The 20225-nt window shown below is 39.8% G+C and overlaps 1 protein-coding gene across 1 annotated transcript; it reads right to left on the minus strand.

Annotated features, from left to right (window-relative positions):
* Positions 1-1151: 1151 nt before the first annotated feature.
* Positions 1152-4876, minus strand: LOC128531774 (troponin I, slow skeletal muscle-like). Its single transcript, XM_053505912.1, has 5 exons — positions 4704-4876; positions 3200-3331; positions 3015-3104; positions 1659-1832; positions 1152-1560 (listed from the first exon to the last, which is right to left on the minus strand). The coding sequence occupies exons 2-5, from the start codon at positions 3302-3304 to the stop codon at positions 1474-1476; spliced, it is 456 nt and encodes a 151-aa protein (XP_053361887.1). The 5' UTR covers positions 3305-3331; positions 4704-4876; the 3' UTR covers positions 1152-1473.
* Between the last annotated feature and the right edge of the window lie 15349 nt (positions 4877-20225).

The following is a 20225-nucleotide window of genomic DNA, read 5'->3' on the forward strand; positions in this document are numbered from 1 at the left end:
CACTTTAGTCTTTTGACAGTTAATCCTTCTTTTTTAAGAATGTTCCAATCTGTTATATTGGTCACTTCCAGTGTTTTTGCTATCTTTAACTTTTTTTTAGCCAAATGATGGCCACTTGCATAGAAACCGCTTTGGACCTTATGTTAAGAGTTCAAGTGAACCAAACCAAATGCAAATATGGTACTTAGAACCGCCACCTCCAGGACTGTTATCTGTTTGATTAGTAATGGAGTAATGAGGATACAACTGCTTGGCAGCTATTTGTTCCATTTTTTATGATCCCACAAAAATGGTGTGTGTATGAAAATCAGCTGTAATTGAACAATATGTGGTCAGCCGTAATTGCTAAATAGTTAATGCCACAGTTTTGTCAAGCCCCTTAAATTAAAGCTGAAAGTCTTGACTTCACACACATCTTGAGTGTTGCATTTTAAATTCATTGCATTGGTGTACAGAAGCCAAATGCCAAAAAAAGATCTTTGTTCCAAAAGTAAAGCTGCTGCATCACTCTGTTTGAAAGATATGAAATCCTGTTTGCATTAACTAACGTGAAACTAGATCAAAGCTCAGAATTAAGTTCTTAAGAAAAAAACAAAATATTTACAAATAAGGTAAAAAGATACAGTCAATTTTACTCTGATACCAGTAGACATCTACTGATTTGTTAATAACAGTCCCAGCTCAGGCTAATTTTACTTTACAGCTACCTACAAATGCAAATTTTTGCTAATGGATGTTCTGCCCAATTATTCATCAGTTTCATCAAAACATGATTATATTAAACGTAAACTGACAACATTTATTATTTTATTAATTGCCATTTAGTCAATTCCATGGCATTAATTGCAATTAAGTCATTCAGATAATTTCATATTTCTGACATTTTCTTCAAATGAGAGCATTGGTGAAAAAATAAATCTACACACCATTTTTATTAATACATTACGTGATATTTAATTGTGGAATGCCATTACACTGTGAGTTGTATTCGCAAGTGACTAGAAAAGTATGCAATATCTGCAAAATCTGCCTTTTTACAATACCATCATAACACAAAGGGTTACATACAGTTCATCCACGTCTAATCAGATTCATTTCAGCTTTTGCACAGATCACTGCACACAGTGTATTTCATTGCAAACAGAAAGAAGTAAATGTATATAGGATATATTTATGCTGACAAAAATCAGTTTGAAACAACGGCCAACATCTATTACAATAAAAAACATATGAAAAGTCACAGATCACAAAGAACTATACAATAAAATAGAATATGCACAGATTTCCACTGATTTCCTTCAGTTTCCATAAAGATGTCTTCTCATCGGGGACCACCTTGTTCTTCAGTATGACATCAATTTGGTATAAAACTGCAGTGAATGTTGCTTAATTGTGAGACAATATTGCACAAAATGAACCACTCAGCTATTCTAATTCGTTTACAGAGGACCCTTCTGTATCTATAAAAAAAAATTATTGACCAGCATTAAAAATCTTCTTCCTGCCTTCCATTCCAGACATGGCCTCCACGTTCTTACGCCAGTCAGTCACCTCCTCTTTCTGTTGGAAGAAGACTCGCCATGAGAAAAGCTCACTTAAATACAATGTTCATGATACTGACTCATTAATAAGCCATGTAGTTTTATCTTAAAGCTTACCTTTTCCTCCTCTTTTTTGACTGTCTTCAGGTTGGCTTTAAAATCTGCCTTCGATGACATTTTGGATTCAGTCAGGGCACCCAGGACATCATCAGCAGATTTCTTTACCCTCTTCAGTTTGGTTCTGTTCATAGTGCCCTTTATCTCACAAATCTTCTGTGTTAGCGATTGGATCTACGGCAATACAACATTTGTGTTACTGAAGATCTTCAGATTCACCCAATCAATTTCCAATAGCTATTTTATTATTAAGTCACTGCAGGGACTGTAATAAGGAACAGGTTATAGTTATAAGAGTGAGGAGTGTGCCCTTGGACCCATGATTGGATCCTTGGGATTTGGAAGGTGTTTTATATATAATAATAATATTATTCATAAAACTGCATCATTGAAATCAAGTAGATGGGATGATGATGATGATGATGATGTAAAAAAACTATTACAAATGCATACCTGCACTTAAAGGCAGATAAGATACAATATTTGTATCTTTAAAAATGTTTCAAGTGTGCATTGCTATACAAGGTTTACATGTACATTACGGCATACTCCCTTATCCAGAGTGACTTACTCTATTGAACATCTGAGCGGTTGAGGGTTAAGGGCTTTGCTCAAGGGCCACACAGTGGCAACTTGTCAGTGGGGATTGAACCATGGGAGCTTCCGATCCATGGTCCAATGCATTTACCCCTGTCCTATAGGTTCATGCCATATTTCAATAAAAGCTGTATATCTTTTGTTAAAATAAAAAAAGGCTCAGTCTTACAAGAACATACAGTTTTAATGGCTTTGCTTTTTGTGTTATTTAATGTGTCATTAATTAAATAATATGTATTTATTTTTTTATAGATTTCTTCATAGGTATGAGAGCCTAAGCACATTCGAAAACTGTTTCTAGCCTCATATTGCTTTTTCATATTGATATCCTATCTATTTTACTAAAATAAATTAAGTTTACCTAATTTCATTTCATTTGTTTAACCATTTTACCATTATTTATTTTTGTTTAAATGGAATTTCTGCCCTTAATTGCACCCCGTACACATTCATTACACTTTATAAGTAGAAACCGCATCTGTCACATGGGTCGTAAAAATATCAGTCCAAATAAGTCAAGTTAACTCAGGTTAAGTAGATCAAATTTAGAGTCGGGAGTGTTTTACACTGTGTAATCAGCTGCTTTATGAATCTACAGTCTGCACTAAAAAGAAATCAGTCCCAGCCTTAGTTCTTTATACCAGTCTTATTGATGCTAAAACCAAAACATATTGCTGCATTTTATCTTTAAAGACAGGAGGAGATAGTCATTTAAAAAAAAACTTTTATTAGCATTGAAAAGTGAGCACCACCTCCTACCTCCTTTTCATTTTTGGATGCTTTAACTTCAAGGTCATATCGTGCATCATCCACGGTGTCTATCTTGCGATGGAGTTCTTTGCAGAGCTCCTAGGAGGACATTTTTGTGAAATCATTAACTGTCAGGATCTTTGCAAAGCTCTAACTCATACACTCCTGGCGCTACTGTGATAGATTGTGTCTACCTGCAGGTCTTGTGAAGACAGTCCAGAGACTTTAAGTGGAGGTAATCTCTCATTCAGGGCACTCTCTCTCTCCCGCTTGCTCTGCTCTTTCTCTGCGATAAGCATAGACGCTGCCTTCTTCAGCAGCTTGCCCTGTTGGAAGGATTTTAACAGTGAGATGGATAGTGTAATCTCTTGGTTTACATCACAGGATCGTTAAAGTCTCGACTTTGATTGGTCAGAATATATACCGCTACAATCAGGGGTTTTCATACACTTATAAACATGAATGTTGTGTAAATAATGTACTGAGTCCTGAATGGTTTTTATGAACTTGTGTCTTGTTGGGGCAGAATGGCTGTATAATGTGGATAGTTAATAAAAGAAAAACCCCTAAGAATTTGGTGCACATGCCTTGATTTATTTTAGGTTTTCTGAAATCAGCGCCCCTTAATTTCCCCTTCAGCAGATACGTGTGATAACCATCAACAAGTTTCTGGCTCGTCAGATACTGTATATGTCCACTCTTTTTGGCAAAATTGATAGTGTTTAACTAAAATTAGAATTTTAACCACAATTCCAAATATTCACTTTGAAAAATTAATATTTGCGGTTGAGGCTTTAATGTGTGTTTTGTTCAAGTTCCAACTATCTAGCTTATTATTTCGGGTTATACTGATTTAGATGATAGTCCTTCTTCATTATTCCATCCACTTTGTGCTATGCACCAGTTCAAGTAATACAGCCCCAGTCCCTATGCTACCACCACCATGGTCACTTGATACAGTGTGCTTGAGGTTAAATGCCTTTCTGTTGCTCATCCAAACATATTTCTGGTCAAAACCTTTGCCCAGAAGGCTTTTTCTTTGCCCATTAAAGATTTTCTTTAATGTTTGTTGACAGTGACGCTGGTGTTCCAGCTACTTCCTGTTTTCTTTTCTTTTTTTAAAAAAATCTGAACCAATTTCTTCCCAGCTAAGAGTGACAGATTTAGTCTCCTTCCAGACATTGTGGAATTTCCTTCACCTCCCAATGACCCACCTCTCCTCTATTTGTGTCTCTTTCTCAGATCCGCACTAAACTCCGTGGAATCTCCCACTGTATTGTGTGTTTGTCAGACCAGTGAATGCTGTCAAACTAATTCTTTTTATGTTGGCACCATTTATGATCAACCATCATCATTAACACACAGCAGAGAGGCATAGGGCTTGGCGATTTAAAGACATTTCAGGCCTTTCCTCGCCACTGAAATATTCAGTGTTTTCGTGCATATATTTGTGAACCGGTGTTAATAATATCAAAAACCCCAAAATAAATGTAACTTGTGCTTGGGATAATAGCAAGGCCAATATTGATATGGCATAAACAAGTGTTGATGACAGCAGCTCTGGTGCCAACTAATAATCCTGTAATATATCATTGTATTTTTTTTCACTGTAAATATAAATGGACTCCTATGTGAATTATTTTCCTACAACAGAATGCACACCCCATCATGTCGTATCCATGACATAATATCACTCACTTTTAGGAGAAGCCGGCGTGTGGCTGTGATCTTGTTCTTTTTCTATAAGCAAAGAAAGTGAATAACATTCATTAAATTATCTGCTTATAACCCGGTGTTGCTATCCTATGGTATAGTTTTAAGTAACTACCATAAATCACTGATGACATACAGTTAAATTAATACAAAATGTATAGTATATAACTACATTTTTATGGGCTTTAAAGGGGACACAGGTGATTTTTTTAAAAATTGTGATTTTCAACATTTTGAACTGTAATGTGAAACAAACGTCAGGTAGAAGACTTCATGGTTCAACGTACCGGTCTGTGTTGTTATGCAGAAAGGAACAAAAATGAAAGCAAATGTTGATTAATTGAATAAATATTTCTTTCATTAATATTCATCATTATGGTTGTTTATGTCTGTAAAGCTACTTTGTAAATGTTGTTAATTTGCTACACAAATGACATTTAATTGAATAATCAGAAACAGGTTGTCACATTACCCCTCCGACATTCTTCTCTTGGTGCCCTTTAAGAAAAAGAAAGCACAGCGTTACTGATGCTAAATAAACCCAGTAAAAACACTCTAATATTTTTTTAGCCTTGATTTTGGAGTAGTTTGATTATGGTGGCCAATTCGGCTGTGAAAAAGATTCCTAATGCTCATGTCTTTTCCATGGCTTCGAAGTTCTGTATATTTGTTCAAGTTATATTGCAGCTATTAAATAGAGGACACAGTGTGCTATAAGTGTTCTTGTCTGGCTAAATATGAGCCTTGGTACGGTTCCTTCCTTTCTCACAGATACAATAGCAGCTGTAGCCTTGAAGCTGCGGGATGGCATCCAGGCCTACTATAAAATCTTGGCTAGCAGGATTAAAATCTTTATAGGAGCAACCACGTGAGAGGAGCCTGTTTTTCTTCTTGTCCTTGCAAACCCCCTATTTTAAAGATAATCCAACTTCCAATTTTTGATGAAAAAGTAAGTTCGGGTATTTCCTCAAGAAATAGTGCCTATGCCAACCTTTAAGCCACTGTTTGACAGGATATTATACCAGCGGATAAAATCGGAGCTTATAAAGGAGCTGATAAAGGTGACCCCTCAAGGTCTTCCTTTGACATTTGTTCACAGCAGAAGTGGGGCTGAGGTCAAGCATTCAGACTGAACAATATGCTGTGTCTACAGAACTTGCAAACCTTGCTCTTTAAGTGCACATGGTATTAATTACCTAGTTAGTTAGTTGATAGGGATGTGTTAAGAGCAGGGAAAACTCATGATTACATTTGCATATGGCGCACAAGCCAGTTCAGTTTTGGATTCAGTTCTTGATTAGCTACACATAAACTTTGGGAAATCAGTGACAAATTCAGATAATCAGCTAATCATTGTCTACAACAACACGTTCAAATTAACGCTAAGTTTCTTGCTTGATAGACTTGCCAGATGCACAAATGTCTTTTTTATTTCTTTTTTTACTTGTGATGCTCTCAGTACTACTGAACCATTTGGCAACTCGGTTAAAGTTTAGGAATAAGAAAAGTTTGATCGTGCTTGCTTTTGTGCACCACAAACACATTACTTGTATGTAACAAAGATATTGCACACACTAAACAGAACATTTTATTGTCAATCTAGCACAAGTTCTTTTTCGAAGGCTTTAATATTTATCTTGCAGTACTGTATTTTCCAGCAGTTTTATTTGATAAAAAACAAACAACATAATTGGGGATCTATAGCAATTTGTCCGGTTTCAGCCGTGTTAACCGTTTACCCTCGATTAAAAAAATGTATCTTTGCTCAGTTGGTTCATTTCCTCGTTAGATCTTTTTTTATCACTTCACAATGGTTTGTAAAGCACCTCGTACAGAGCAGAGTTCCTGGACAGTCTAAAGTGCAATTTGTACAATAGTCCAGCTCACCTGCGAGTGCATTTGGCAACTTGTCATCTGGGGCAAATTGGGTCTACAGTTACATTCCTGTTGTCAAGCACTGAAGATATTTCTTACCACACTTTCCCATCGCAACAGACTGTTTAGTTCTCATGTACACTTTACAATTCCCCATATACAGTACTGTACATAGCTTCTTTGTAATAAAGAAACTGTACTTTTTCTCATGCTATTTGGATGGGTTGTTGTTTTAAATCATGAGTTCTACCTTGAATAATGATGTTTTGATAGTAACGTGTTTATGGTAAAGCTTTCGGTGGTCCTCAAGGTCCAATTATGCACACTGTATAATATTTAGTACACGTCACATACACATGCACATACTGTACACATATACTTAAACTGATGCATTTATATACTCGTCTTCTCAGAAATAAAAATCACCCCAGCAACAAGGAAGGAACAATACAAAGTTAGTACTTTTCTGTCTGAAAGCGTTCGGTTATTCTAATAGTGTTAGATAACTAATATTCATTGATAAAAAATCTTATTAGACAAATCATGATACAAACCTACCTTGACCTGGATAAGAAAGAGGGAGAATGAGCTGTGTGTTGAGCCCGGAGAAGAAAAGGCATTTTATGATTTTTGGATGATATATTTATGGTTCGAATGCTCTCTTGTGAATGGCTACCCAAAATAGAGCTGTTGAATTATTCCTGTTACGCATGTGTCGCTTCCACGTGTACATTAGCACTGACGCATGTCCTTCATCTTTGACTCTACCATTCAGGACGGTATTCGTATGGGGCACTAAAGCTTATTCCTCTCTCTCTCTCTCTCTCTCTCTCTCACACACACACACATGCACACACACTTGTGGCATCTTTGGAATTTTGAACACAAATTCAGAATGCACATAAAATTATCATGGATGTTTTAAACCAAGCACAACCATGCATAATTTGACAACATTCAAGCAGATAGGATCAAATCTCATAACTACTGTACATAGTGTTCTCATAACATGAGTATAAATCCAATACAAGTCAATATTTAATAGTCCTTTTCACCAGTGTTTTTTTAAATTAAATGATCCTCCTTGTAAATTCTACCGGGCATCCGTTATGTCCGTGTGTATGCACGTGAAATTAGCTAGGCCTTTAGGGGCGTCAGCGGCAGTGGTTAGGTGTATCCCGGGAGCCAGAGCACCGGACATAGCAGATAATCTTAGGGCTCTAGGACAGCACAGGTTTTTAAAGATAGTGATACATGCTGGAGCTGATGATATACGCCTTCGTCAGTCAGAGGTTAGTAAGGGTAACTTATTAAGTTGGCTTGAGAAAGCCAACTTACTGATATCCGACTTAAACTTATTATTATTATTATTATTATTAAGTTGGCTTGAGAAAGCCAACTTACTGATATCCGACTTAAACTTATTATTATTATTCTGAGACTAAATTTATAAACTCTATCTCCTCCTAGAGCTTTAACTCCACTAACTCCAAACTCGGCCCAGACCTTCAGACTGATCTCACGGGGTGTGCTATATCTTTTCTAACTGATCGGACTTACTAATTGCCCCGCAGGGGCAATTAACCGCCCCAAAAATCCCATTCACTTAACATTGAGAGAATTTTGACGGTTTGTTGCGCAGAGAGGGAATTTTGTAGAAACGTTAAATTAACCCTATTTGAAGATGTTTGCAGCCTTTGTCAAAAGATACCATGCACAAGGGTATAAGTTTTACCCCCGGGGCAAGAGAGGTCCCCAATTTGCCCCATTGACATATAATGGGGATTTTGGCGATGAACTAGTCCCGCACCATTTATCGTAGACCCATGAGTGAGGTGTCAAAGCGTGCAGAATATTCGGGAAGAATTTTTCTATGACTTTCCTAAGGGGTGGGCGGTTAATTGCCCCCGCAGGGGGCAATTAACCGTCCCATTGACTTTTAATGGGGATTTTAGCGAATTATAACTGGTCCCGCACCGTTCATCGTAAACCAACAAATGAGGTGTCAAACCGTGCGCCTTATTCGGGAATGGGGTGCCGTGACTCTTCTAAGGGGTGGGTGGTTAATTGCCCCCGCAGGGGGCAATTAACCACCCACAGACTTAACATTGAGACCAACATTGCCCGAGTCCCATGAGTGAGGTGTCAAACCGTGCGCCTTATTCGGGGATCGACTCTTATTCGGGGATCGACTCTTCTAAGGGGTGGGTGGTTAATTGCCCCCGCAGGGGGCAATTAACCACCCACAGACTTAACATTGAGACCAACATTGCCTGAGTCCCATGAGTGAGGTGTTAAACCGTGCGCCTTATTCGGGGATCGGGTGCTGTGACTCTTCTAAGGGGTGTCACAGAATTAACACAGAATTAAGTCACAGAATTAACATTAAAACCAACTTTGACCGAAACCCATGAGTAAGGTGTCAAACCATGCGCCTTATTCGGGAATGGGGTGCTGTGACTGTTTGAAGGGGTGGGTGGTTAATTGCCCCCGCAGGGGGCAATTAACCACCCACAGACTTAACATTGAGACCAACATTGCCCGAGTCCCATGAGTGAGGTGTTAAATCGTGCGCCTTATTCGGGGATCGGATGCTGTGACTCTTCTAAGGGGTGGGTGGTTAATTGCCCCCGCAGGGGGCAATTAACCACCCACAGAATTAACATTAAAACCAACTTTGACCGAAACCCATGAGTGAGGTGTCAAACCATGCGCCTTATTCGGGAATGGGGTGCTGTGACTTTTCTAAGGGGTGGGTGATCAATTGCCCTCGCAGGGGGCAATTAACCCCCCACAGACTTAACATTGAGACTAACTTTGCCCGAGTGCCATGAGTGAGGTGTCAAACCGTGCGCCTTTTTCGGGAATGGTGTGCTATGACTTTTGGTAGGGATCCGTCGCACGGTTTTCCCGAAATTCCCAAATAACCACCCCATTTTCCCCTATTCATTTCAATGGGAAATTGCCCGAAAAAGGGTGAAAACATGGGTCACTTTGAAAGCTTACCGTTCGGCCATAATTTGTCGTAGAAACATCATTCAAAGTTTAAACGGGTCACAAGACTTTGGACTTTTACGGATTGGGTCCATGTTTTGATAACTTTCACGGTTGCTTCACGAGAGCAGTTTAAGTTTGATGAAAATTTTGATTTTTCACCATGCGTGCCACTGTCAACTGCCATATTCACAGAGTGTGAATCGGAGGGTGTCTTTACACTGTCACCACGTCAATATAATACACTCTACGGGCATGAGGATTCAATATGTCGTAGTCAGGAAGTTCCTGCCACTCACGGTGAAAGAATTTTTGCGATCGGACCTACGGTTCTCGGTTGTGAAGCGTTTGTTTGAGAGCTTAATTATTACAGTTTGCGGTTCTCTGTGTCTGTCACAGAAGAGTGTGCGTGCGCATGCACGACCCATCCCCCACACCACCGACTTGTTAATGCCAATTAGACTCAATCAAACTTCTCTTCTATGTACTATTTCTAACCCATTCAAACTCATTCAAACTCATCTATCTACCTATCTATCTATCTATCTGTAATCTGATTATTTCTATCTATCTATAGACTTCCCTTCTATGTACTTTTTCTAACACATTTTAACTCATTCAAACTTATCTAACTTTTCTAATCTATCTATCATCTGACTATTTTAACTAATCTATCTATCTATCTATCTATCTATCTATCTATCTATCTATCTATCTATCTATCATCTGACTATTTAAACCTAATCTATCTATCTATCTATCTATCTATCTATCTATCTATCTATCTATCTATCTATCTATCTATCATCTGACTATTTCTAACTAATCTATCTATCTAGCTATGTATCTATCATCTGACTATTTCTAACTAATCTATCTATCTATCTATCTATCTATCTATATATCTATCTATCATCTGGCTATTTCTATCTATCTATCTATCTATCTATCTATCTGTAATCTGACTATTTTTTATCTATCTATAGACTCAATCATGAATCTATCTATCAATCTATATATCTTTAACTGTCTATCTGTCTGACTCTATCTATCTATCTATCTATCTATCTATCTATCTATCTATCTATCTATCTATCTATCTATCTGTCTTTTAAACCTTTTAAACTTAAACTGTTTTAACTTTTTTAACTTCTTAAACAATTTTAAACTTTTCACACTTTTAAACTTTTATCTCCGGCTTTCTCAAGCCAACTTAAAGTTTGTCTAAACAAACTTTTGTATCTAGTTATTATTATTAAGTTGGCTTGAGAAAGCCAACTTACTGATATCCGACTTAAACTTATTATTAAGTTGGCTTGAGAAAGCCAACTTACTGATATCCGACTTAAACTTATTAAGTTGGCTTGAGAAAGCCAACTTACTGATATCCGACTTAAACTTATTATTATTATTATTATTATTATTAAGTTGGCTTGAGAAAGCCAACTTACTGATATCCGACTTAAACTTATTATTATTATTCTGAGACTAAATTTTTCAAACGCTTCTCCTCCTAGAGCTTTAACTCCACTAACTCCAAACTCGGCCCAGACCTTCAGACTGATCTCACGGGGTGTGCTATATCTTTTCTAACTGATCGGACTTACTAATTGCCCCGCAGGGGCAATTAACCGCCCCAAAAATCCCATTTACTTTACATTGAGAGAATTTTGACGGTTTGTTGCGCAGAGAGGGAATTTTGTAGAAACGTTAAATTAACCCTATTTGAAGATGTTTGCAGCCTTTGTCAAAAGATACCATGCACAAGGGTATAAGTTTTACCCCCGGGGCAAGAGAGGTCCCCAATTTGCCCCATAGACATATAATGGGGATTTTGGCGATGAACTAGTCCCGCACCATTTATCGTAGACCCACGAGTGAGGTGTCAAAGCGTGCAGAATATTCGGGAATAATTTTCTATGACTTTCCTAAGGGGTGGGCGGTTAATTGCCCCCGCAGGGGGCAATTAACCGTCCCATTGACTTATAATGGGGATTTTAGCGAATTATAACTGGTCCCGCACCGTTCATCGTAAACCAACAAATGAGGTGTCAAACCGTGCGCCTTATTCGGTAATGGGGTGCTGTGACTCTTCTAAGGGGTGGGTGGTTAATTGCCCCCGCAGGGGGCAATTAACCACCCACAGACCTAACATTGAGACCAACTTTGACCGAATCCCATGAGTGAGGTGTCAAACCGTGCGCCTTATTCGGTATTCGGGAATCGGGCGCTGTGACTCTTTTAAGGGGTGGGTGGTTAATTGCCCCCGCAGGGGGCAATTAACCACCCACAGACTTAACATTAAAACCAACTTTGACCGAGTCCCATGAGTGAGGTGTCAAACCGTGCGCCTTATTCGGGAATGGGGTGCTGTGACTTTTCTAAGGGGTGGGTGATCAATTGCCCTCGCAGGGGGCAATTAACCCCCCACAGACTTAACATTGAGACTAACTCTGCCCGAGTGCCATGAGTGAGGTGTCAAACCGTGCGCCTTTTTCGGGAATGGTGTGCTATGACTTTTGGTAGGGATCCGTTGCACGGTTTTCCCGAAATTCCCAAATAACCACCCCATTTTCCCCTATTCATTTCAATGGGAAATGGCCCGAAAAAGGGTGAAAACATGGGTCACTTTGAAAGCTTACCGTTCGGCCATTATTTGTCGTAGAAACATCATTCAAAGTTTAAACGGGTCACAAGACTTTGGACTTTTACGGATTGGGTCCATGTTTTGATAACTTTCACGGTTGCTTCACGAGAGCAGTTTAAGTTTGATGAAAATTTTGATTTTTCACCACGCGTGCCACTGTCAACTGCCATATTCACAGAGTGTGAATCGGAGGGTGTCTTAACACTGTCACAACGTCAATATAATACACTCTACGGGCATGAGGATTCAATATGTCGTAGTCAGGAAGTTCCTGCCACTCACGGTGAAAGAATTTTTGCGATCGGACCTACGGTTCTCGGTTGGGAAGCGTTTGTTTGAGAGCTGAATTATTACAGTTTGCTGTTCTCTGTGTCTGTCACAGAAGAGTGTGCGTGCGCATGCATGACCCATCCCCCACACCACCGACTTGCTACTGCCAATTAGACTCAATCAAACTTCTCTTCTATGTACTATTTCTAACCCATTCAAACTCATTCAAACTCATCTATCTATCTATCTATCTATCTATCTATCTATCTATCTATCTATCTGTAATCTGATTATTTCTATCTATCTATAGACTTCCCTTCTATGTACTATTTCTAACACATTTTAACTCATTCAAACTTATCTAACTTTTCTAATCTATCTATCATCTGACTATTTTAATTAATCTATCTATCTATCTATCTATCTATCATCTGACTATTTATTACTAATCTATCTATCTATCTATCTATCTATCTATCTATCTATCTATCTATCTATCATCTGACTATTTCTATCTATCTATCTATCTATCTATCTGTAATCTGACTATTTTATCTATCTATAGACTCAATCATGAATCTATCTATCTATCAATCTATATATCTGTAACTGTCTATCTGTCTGACACTATCTATCTATCTATCTATCTATCTATCTATCTATCTATCTATCTATCTGTCTGTCTTTTAAACCTTTTAAACTTAAACTGTTTTAACTTTTTTAACTTCTTAAACTATTTTAAACTTTTTAACACTTTTAAACTTTTATTTCCGGCTTTCTCAAGCCAACTTAAAGTTTGTCTAAACAAACTTTTGTATCTAGTTATTATTATTATTCCGAGACTAAAATTATCAAACGCTTCTCCTCCTAGAGCTTTAACTCCACTAACTCCAAACTCGGCCCAGACCTTCAGACTGATCTCGCGGGGTGTGCTATATCTTTTTTAACTGATCGGACTTACTAATTGCCCCGCAGGGGCAATTAACCTGCCCAAAAATCCCATTGACTTAACATTGAGACGAATTTTGACGGTTTGTTGCGCAGAGAGGGAATTTTGTAGAAACGTTAAATTAACCCTATTTGAAGATGTTTGCAGCCTTTATCAAAAGATACCATGCACAAGGGTATAAGTTTTACCCCCGGGGCAAGAGAGGTCCCCAATTTGCCCCATTGACATATAATGGGGATTTTGGCGATGAACTAGTCTCGCACCATTTATCGTAGACCCATGAGTGAGGTGTCAAAGCGTGCAGAATATTCGGGAAGAATTTTTCTATGACTCTTCTAAGGGGTGGGCGGTTAATTGCCCCCGCAGGGGGCAATTAACCGTCCCATTGACTTATAATGGGGATTTTAGCGAATTATAACTGGTCCCGCACCGTTCATCGTAAACCAACAAATGAGGTGTCAAACCGTGCGCCTTATTCGGGAATGGGGTGCTGTGACCTTTCTAAGGGGTGGGTGGTTAATTGCCCCCGCAGGGGGCAATTAACCACCCACAGACTTAACATTGAGACCAACATTGCCCGAGTCCCATGAGTGAGGTGTCAAACCGTGCGCCTTATTCGGGGATCGGTTGCTGTGACTCTTCTAAGGGGTGGGTGGTTAATTGCCCCCGCAGGGGGCAATTAACCACCCACAGACTTAACACTGAGAACAACTTTGACCGAGTCCCATGAGTGAGGTGTCAAACCGTGCGCCTTATTTGGGAATGGGGTGCCATGACTCTTCTAAGGGGTGAGTGGTTAATTGCCCCCGCAGGGGGCAATTAACCACGCACAGACTTAACATTGAGACCAACATTGGCCGAGTCCCATGAGTGAGGTGTCAAACCGTGCGCCTTATTCGGGAATGGGGTGCCGTGACTCTTCTAAGGGGTGGGTGGTTAATTGCCCCCGCAGGCAATTAACCCACAGACTTAACACTGAGAACAACTTTGACCGAGTCCCATGAGTGAGGTGTCAAACCGTGCGCCTTATTTGGGAATGGGGTGCCATGACTCTTCTAAGGGGTGAGTGGTTAATTGCCCCCGCAGGGGGCAATTAACCACGCACAGACTTAACATTGAGACCAACATTGGCCGAGTCCCATGAGTGAGGTGTCAAACCGTGCGCCTTATTCGGGAATGGGGTGCCGTGACTCTTCTAAGGGGTGGGTGGTTAATTGCCCCCGCAGGGGGCAATTAACCACCCACAGACTTAACATTGAGACCAACATTGCCCGAGTCCCATGAGTGAGGTGTCAAACCGTGCGCCTTATTCGGGGATCGACTCTTATTCGGGGATCGACTCTTCTAAGGGGTGGGTGGTTAATTGCCCCCGCAGGGGGCAATTAACCACCCACAGACTTAACATTGAGACCAACATTGCCCGAGTCCCATGAGTGAGGTGTTAAACCGTGCGCCTTATTCGGGGATCGGGTGCTGTGACTCTTCTAAGGGGTGGGTGGTTAATTGCCCCCGCAGGGGGCAATTAACCACCCACAGACTTAACATTGACCGAATCCCATGAGTGAGGTGACAAACCGTGCGCCCTATTCGGGAATGGGTTGCCGTGACTCTTTTAAGGGGTGGGTGGTTAATTGCCCCCGCAGGGGGCAATTAACTACCCACAGACTTAACATTAAAACCAACTTTGACCAAAACCCATGAGTGAGGTGTCAAACCGTGCGCCTTATTCGGGAATGGGGTGCTGTGACTTTTCTAAGGGGTGGGTGGTCAATTGCCCTCGCAGGGGGCAATTAACCCCCCACAGACTTAACATTGAGACTAACTTTGCCCGAGTGCCATGAGTGAGGTGTCAAACCGTGCGCCTTTTTCGGGAATGGTGTGCTATGACTTTTGGTAGGGATCCGTCGCACGGTTTTCCCGAAATTCCCAAATAACCACCCTATTTTCCCCTATTCATTTCAATGGGAAATGGCCCGAAAAAGGGTGAAAACACGGGTCACTTTGAAAGCTTACCGTTCGGCCATAATTTGTCGTAGAAACATCATTCAAAGTTTAAACGGGTCACAAGACTTTGGACTTTTACGGATTGGGTCCATGTTTTAATAACTTGCACGGTTGCTTCACGAGAGCAGTTTAAGTTTGATGAAAATTTTGATTTTTCACCATGCGTGCCACTGTCAACTGCTATATTCACAGAGTGTGAATCGGAGGGTGTCTTTACACTGTCACCACGTCAATATAATACACTCTACGGGCATGAGGATTCAATATGTCGTAGTCAGGAAGTTCCTGCCACTTACGGTAAAATAATTTTTGCGATCGGACCTACGGTTCTCGGTTGGGAAGCGTTTGTTTGAGAGCTTAATTATTACAGTTTGCGGTTCTCTGTGTCTGTCACAGAAGAGTGTGCGTGCGCATGCACGATCCATCCCCCACACCACCGACTTGCTAATGCCAATTAGACTCAATCAAACTTCTCTTCTATGTACTATTTCTAACCCATTCAAACTCATTCAAACTCATCTATCTATCTATCTATCTATCTATCTATCTATCTATCTATCATCTGACTATTTCTATCTATCCATCTATCTATATATCTATCTATCTATCTATTTATCTATCTATCTATCTATCTATCTGTAATCTGATTATTTCTATCTATCTATAGACTTCCCTTCTATGTACTATTTCTAACACATTTTAACTCATTCAAACTTATCTAACTTTTCTAATCTATCTATCATCTGACTATTTTAACTAATCTATCTATGTATCTATCTATCTATCTATCTATCTATCTATCTATCATCTATCTATCTATTTATCTATCATCTGACTATTTATAACTAATCTATCTATCTATCTATCTATCTATCTATCATCTGACTATTTCTAACTAATCTATCTATCTATCTATCTATCTATCTATCTGTAATCTGACTATTTCTATCTATCTATAGACTCAATGATAAATCTATCTATCAATCTATATATCTGTAACTGTCTATCTGTCTGACACTATCTATCTATCTGTCTTTTAAACCTTTTAAACTTAAACTGTTTTAACTTTTTTAACTTTTTAAACTATTTTAAACTTTTCACACTTTTAAACTTCGATCTCCGGCTTTCTCAAGCCAACTTAAAGTTTGTCTAAACAAACTTTTATATCTAGTTATTATTATTATTATTAAGTTGGCTTGAGAAAGCCAACTTACTGATATCCGACTTAAACTTATTATTATTATTCTGAGACTAAATTTTTCAAACGCTTCTCCTCCTAGAGCTTTAACTCCACTAACTCCAAACTCGGCCCAGACCTTCAGACTGATCTCACGGGGTGTGCTATATCTTTTCTAACTGATCGGACTTACTAATTGCCCCGCAGGGGCAATTAACCGCCCCAAAAATCCCATTTACTTTACATTGAGAGAATTTTGACGGTTTGTTGCGCAGAGAGGGAATTTTGTAGAAACGTTAAATTAACCCTATTTGAAGATGTTTGCAGCCTTTGTCAAAAGATACCATGCACAAGGGTATAAGTTTTACCCCCGGGGCAAGAGAGGTCCCCAATTTGCCCCATAGACATATAATGGGGATTTTGGCGATGAACTAGTCCCGCACCATTTATCGTAGACCCACGAGTGAGGTGTCAAAGCGTGCAGAATATTCGGGAATAATTTTCTATGACTTTCCTAAGGGGTGGGCGGTTAATTGCCCCCGCAGGGGGCAATTAACCGTCCCATTGACTTATAATGGGGATTTTAGCGAATTATAACTGGTCCCGCACCGTTCATCGTAAACCAACAAATGAGGTGTCAAACCGTGCGCCTTATTCGGTAATGGGGTGCTTTGACTCTTCTAAGGGGTGGGTGGTTAATTGCCCCCGCAGGGGGCAATTAACCACCCACAGACTTAACATTGAGACCAACATTGCCTGAGTCCCATGAGTGAGGTGTCAAACCGTGCGCCTTATTCGGGGATCGGGTGCTGTGACTCTTCTAAGGGGTGGGTGGTTAATTGCCCCCGCAGGGGGCAATTAACCACCCACAGACTTAACATTGAGACCAACATTGACCGAATCCCATGAGTGAGGTGTCAAACCGTGCGCCCTATTCGGGAATGGGTTGCCGTGACTCTTCTAAGGGGTGGGTGGTTAATTGCCCCCGCAGGGGGCAATTAACCACCCACAGACTTAACATTGAGACCAACATTAACCGAATCCCATGAGTGAGGTGTCAAACTCTGCGCCCTATTCGGGAATGGGTTGCCGTGACTCTTCTAAGGGGTGGGTGGTTAATTGCCCCCGCAGGGGGCAATTAACCACCCACAGACTTAACATTAAAACCAACTTTGACCGAGTCTCATGAGTGAGGTGTCAAACCGAGCGCCTTATTCGGGAATGGGGTGCTGTGACTTTTCTAAGGGGTGAGTGATCAATTGCCCTCGCAGGGGGCAATTAACCCCCCACAGACTTAACATTGAGACTAACTTTGCCCGAGTGCCATGAGTGAGGTGTCAAACCGTGCGCCTTTTTCGGGAATGGTGTGCTATGACTTTTGGTAGGGATCCGTCGCACGGTTTTCCCGAAATTCCCAAATAACCACCCCATTTTCCCCTATTCATTTCAATGGGAAATTGCCCGAAAAAGGGTGAAAACATGGGTCACTTTGAAAGCTTACCGTTCGGCCATAATTTGTCGTAGAAACATCATTCAAAGTTTAAACGGGTCACAAGACTTTGGACTTTTACGGATTGGGGCCATGTTTTGATAACTTTCACGGTTGCTTCACGAGAGCAGCTTAAGTTTGATGAAAATTTTGATTTTCCACCATGCGTGCCACTGTCAACTGCCATATTCACAGAGTGTGAATCGGAGGGTGTCTTTACACTGTCACCACGTCAATATAATACACTCTACGGGCATGAGGATTCAATATGTCGTAGTCAGGAAGTTCCTGCCACTCACGGTGAAAGATTTTTTGCGATCGGACCTACGGTTCTCGGTTGGGAAGCGTTTGTTTGAGAGCTTAATTATTACAGTTTGCGGTTCTCTGTGTCTGTCACAGAAGAGTGTGCGTGCGCATGCATGACCCATCCCCCACACCACCGACTTGCTAATGCCAATTAGACTCAATCAAACTTCTCTTCTATGTACTATTTCTAACCCATTCAAACTCATTCAAACTCATCTATCTATCTATCTATCTATCTATCTGTAATCTGATTATTTCTATCTATCTATAGACTTCCCTTCTATGTACTTTTTCTAACACATTTTAACTCATTCAAACTTATCTAACTAATCTATCTATCATCTGACTATTTTAACTAATCTATCTATCTATCTATCTATCTATCTATCATCTGACTATTTATAACTAATCTATCTATCTATCTATCTATCTATCTATCTATCTATCTATGTATCTATCTATCATTTGACTATTTCTAACTAATCTATCTATCTATCTATCTATCTATCTATCTATCTATCTATCATCTGACTATTTCTATCTATCTATCTATCTATCTATCATCTGACTATTTCTATCTATCTATCTATCTATCTATCTATCTATCTATCTGTAATCTGACTATTTTTTATCTATCTATAGACTCAATCATGAATCTATCTATCAATCTATATATCTGTAACTGTCTATCTGTCTGACACTATCTATCTATCTATCTATCTATCTATCTATCTATCTATCATCTGACTATTTCTAACTAATCTATCTATCTATCTATCTATCTGTTATCTGACTATTTCTATCTATCTATAGACTCAATCATGAATCTATCTATCTATCAATCTATATATCTGTAACTGTCTATCTGTCTGACACTATCTATCTATCTATCTATCTGTCTTTTAAACCTTTTAAACTTAAACTGTTTTAACTTTTTTTAACTTCTTAAACTATTTTAAACTTTTCACACTTTTAAACTTTCATCTCCGGCTTTCTCAAGCCAACTTAAAGTTTGTCTAAACAAACTTTTGTATCTAGTTAGTGGTGCTTGCAAAGCATCACTACTATTCTCTTGCAAACTTATTATTCTTTATCTTATTCTTCTTCTTCCGTATGAAAGTTCGGCGCGTAACTAGTCCCGCACCGTTTGTCGTAGACCCATGAATGAGGTGTCAAATCGTGCGGCCTATACGGGAATGGGGTGCTATGACTTTTCTAAGGGGTGGGTGGTTAATTGCCCCCGCAGGGGGCAATTAACCGCCCCGAAAAGTCCCATAGACTTAACATTGAGGCCAACTTTGACGGATTGTAGCGCAGAGAGTGAATTTTGTAGAGACGTCAAATTTACCACATTTGAAGAGGTTTGCAGCCTGTGTCAGAAGATACCCGGCACAGGGGGATAAGTTCGACCCCCGGGGCAAGAGGGGTCCCCAAAGTTGCCCCATAGAATTTGAATGGGGATTTTGCCAACTTTGCCCATTGACTTATAATGGGAATTTTAAAAAATTACTAGTGCCGCACCGTTCGTCGTAGACCCATGAATGAGGTGTCAACCCGTGCGGCTTATTCGGGAGTAGGGTGCTTTGATTGTTTGAAGGGGTGGGTGGTTAATTTCCCCCGCAGGGGGCAATTAACCACCCACAGACTTAACCCTGACAACAAATTTGACTGAGTCCCGCACCGTTCGTCGTAGACCCATGAATGAGGTGTCAAACCGTGCGGCTTATTCGGGAGAAGGGGTGCTCTGACTGTTTGAAGGGGTGGGTGGTTAATTGCCCCCGCAGGGGGCAATTAAC

This window comes from Clarias gariepinus, chromosome 10 (genome assembly GCF_024256425.1).
Source record: "Clarias gariepinus isolate MV-2021 ecotype Netherlands chromosome 10, CGAR_prim_01v2, whole genome shotgun sequence".
NCBI lineage: Eukaryota > Metazoa > Chordata > Actinopteri > Siluriformes > Clariidae > Clarias > Clarias gariepinus.

Coding starts and splice junctions, on each gene's coding strand:
- LOC128531774 (XM_053505912.1), bottom strand. CDS start 3,304: ATGCTTATCGCAGAGAAAGAGCAGAGCAAGCGGGAGAGAGAGAGTGCC. Junction 1,833..3,014: donor CATCCAAAAATGAAAAGGAG/GTAGGAGGTGGT, acceptor GTATTGCCGTAG/ATCCAATCGCTAACACAGAA. Junction 1,561..1,658: donor TCAAAAAAGAGGAGGAAAAG/GTAAGCTTTAAG, acceptor TTCTTCCAACAG/AAAGAGGAGGTGACTGACTG.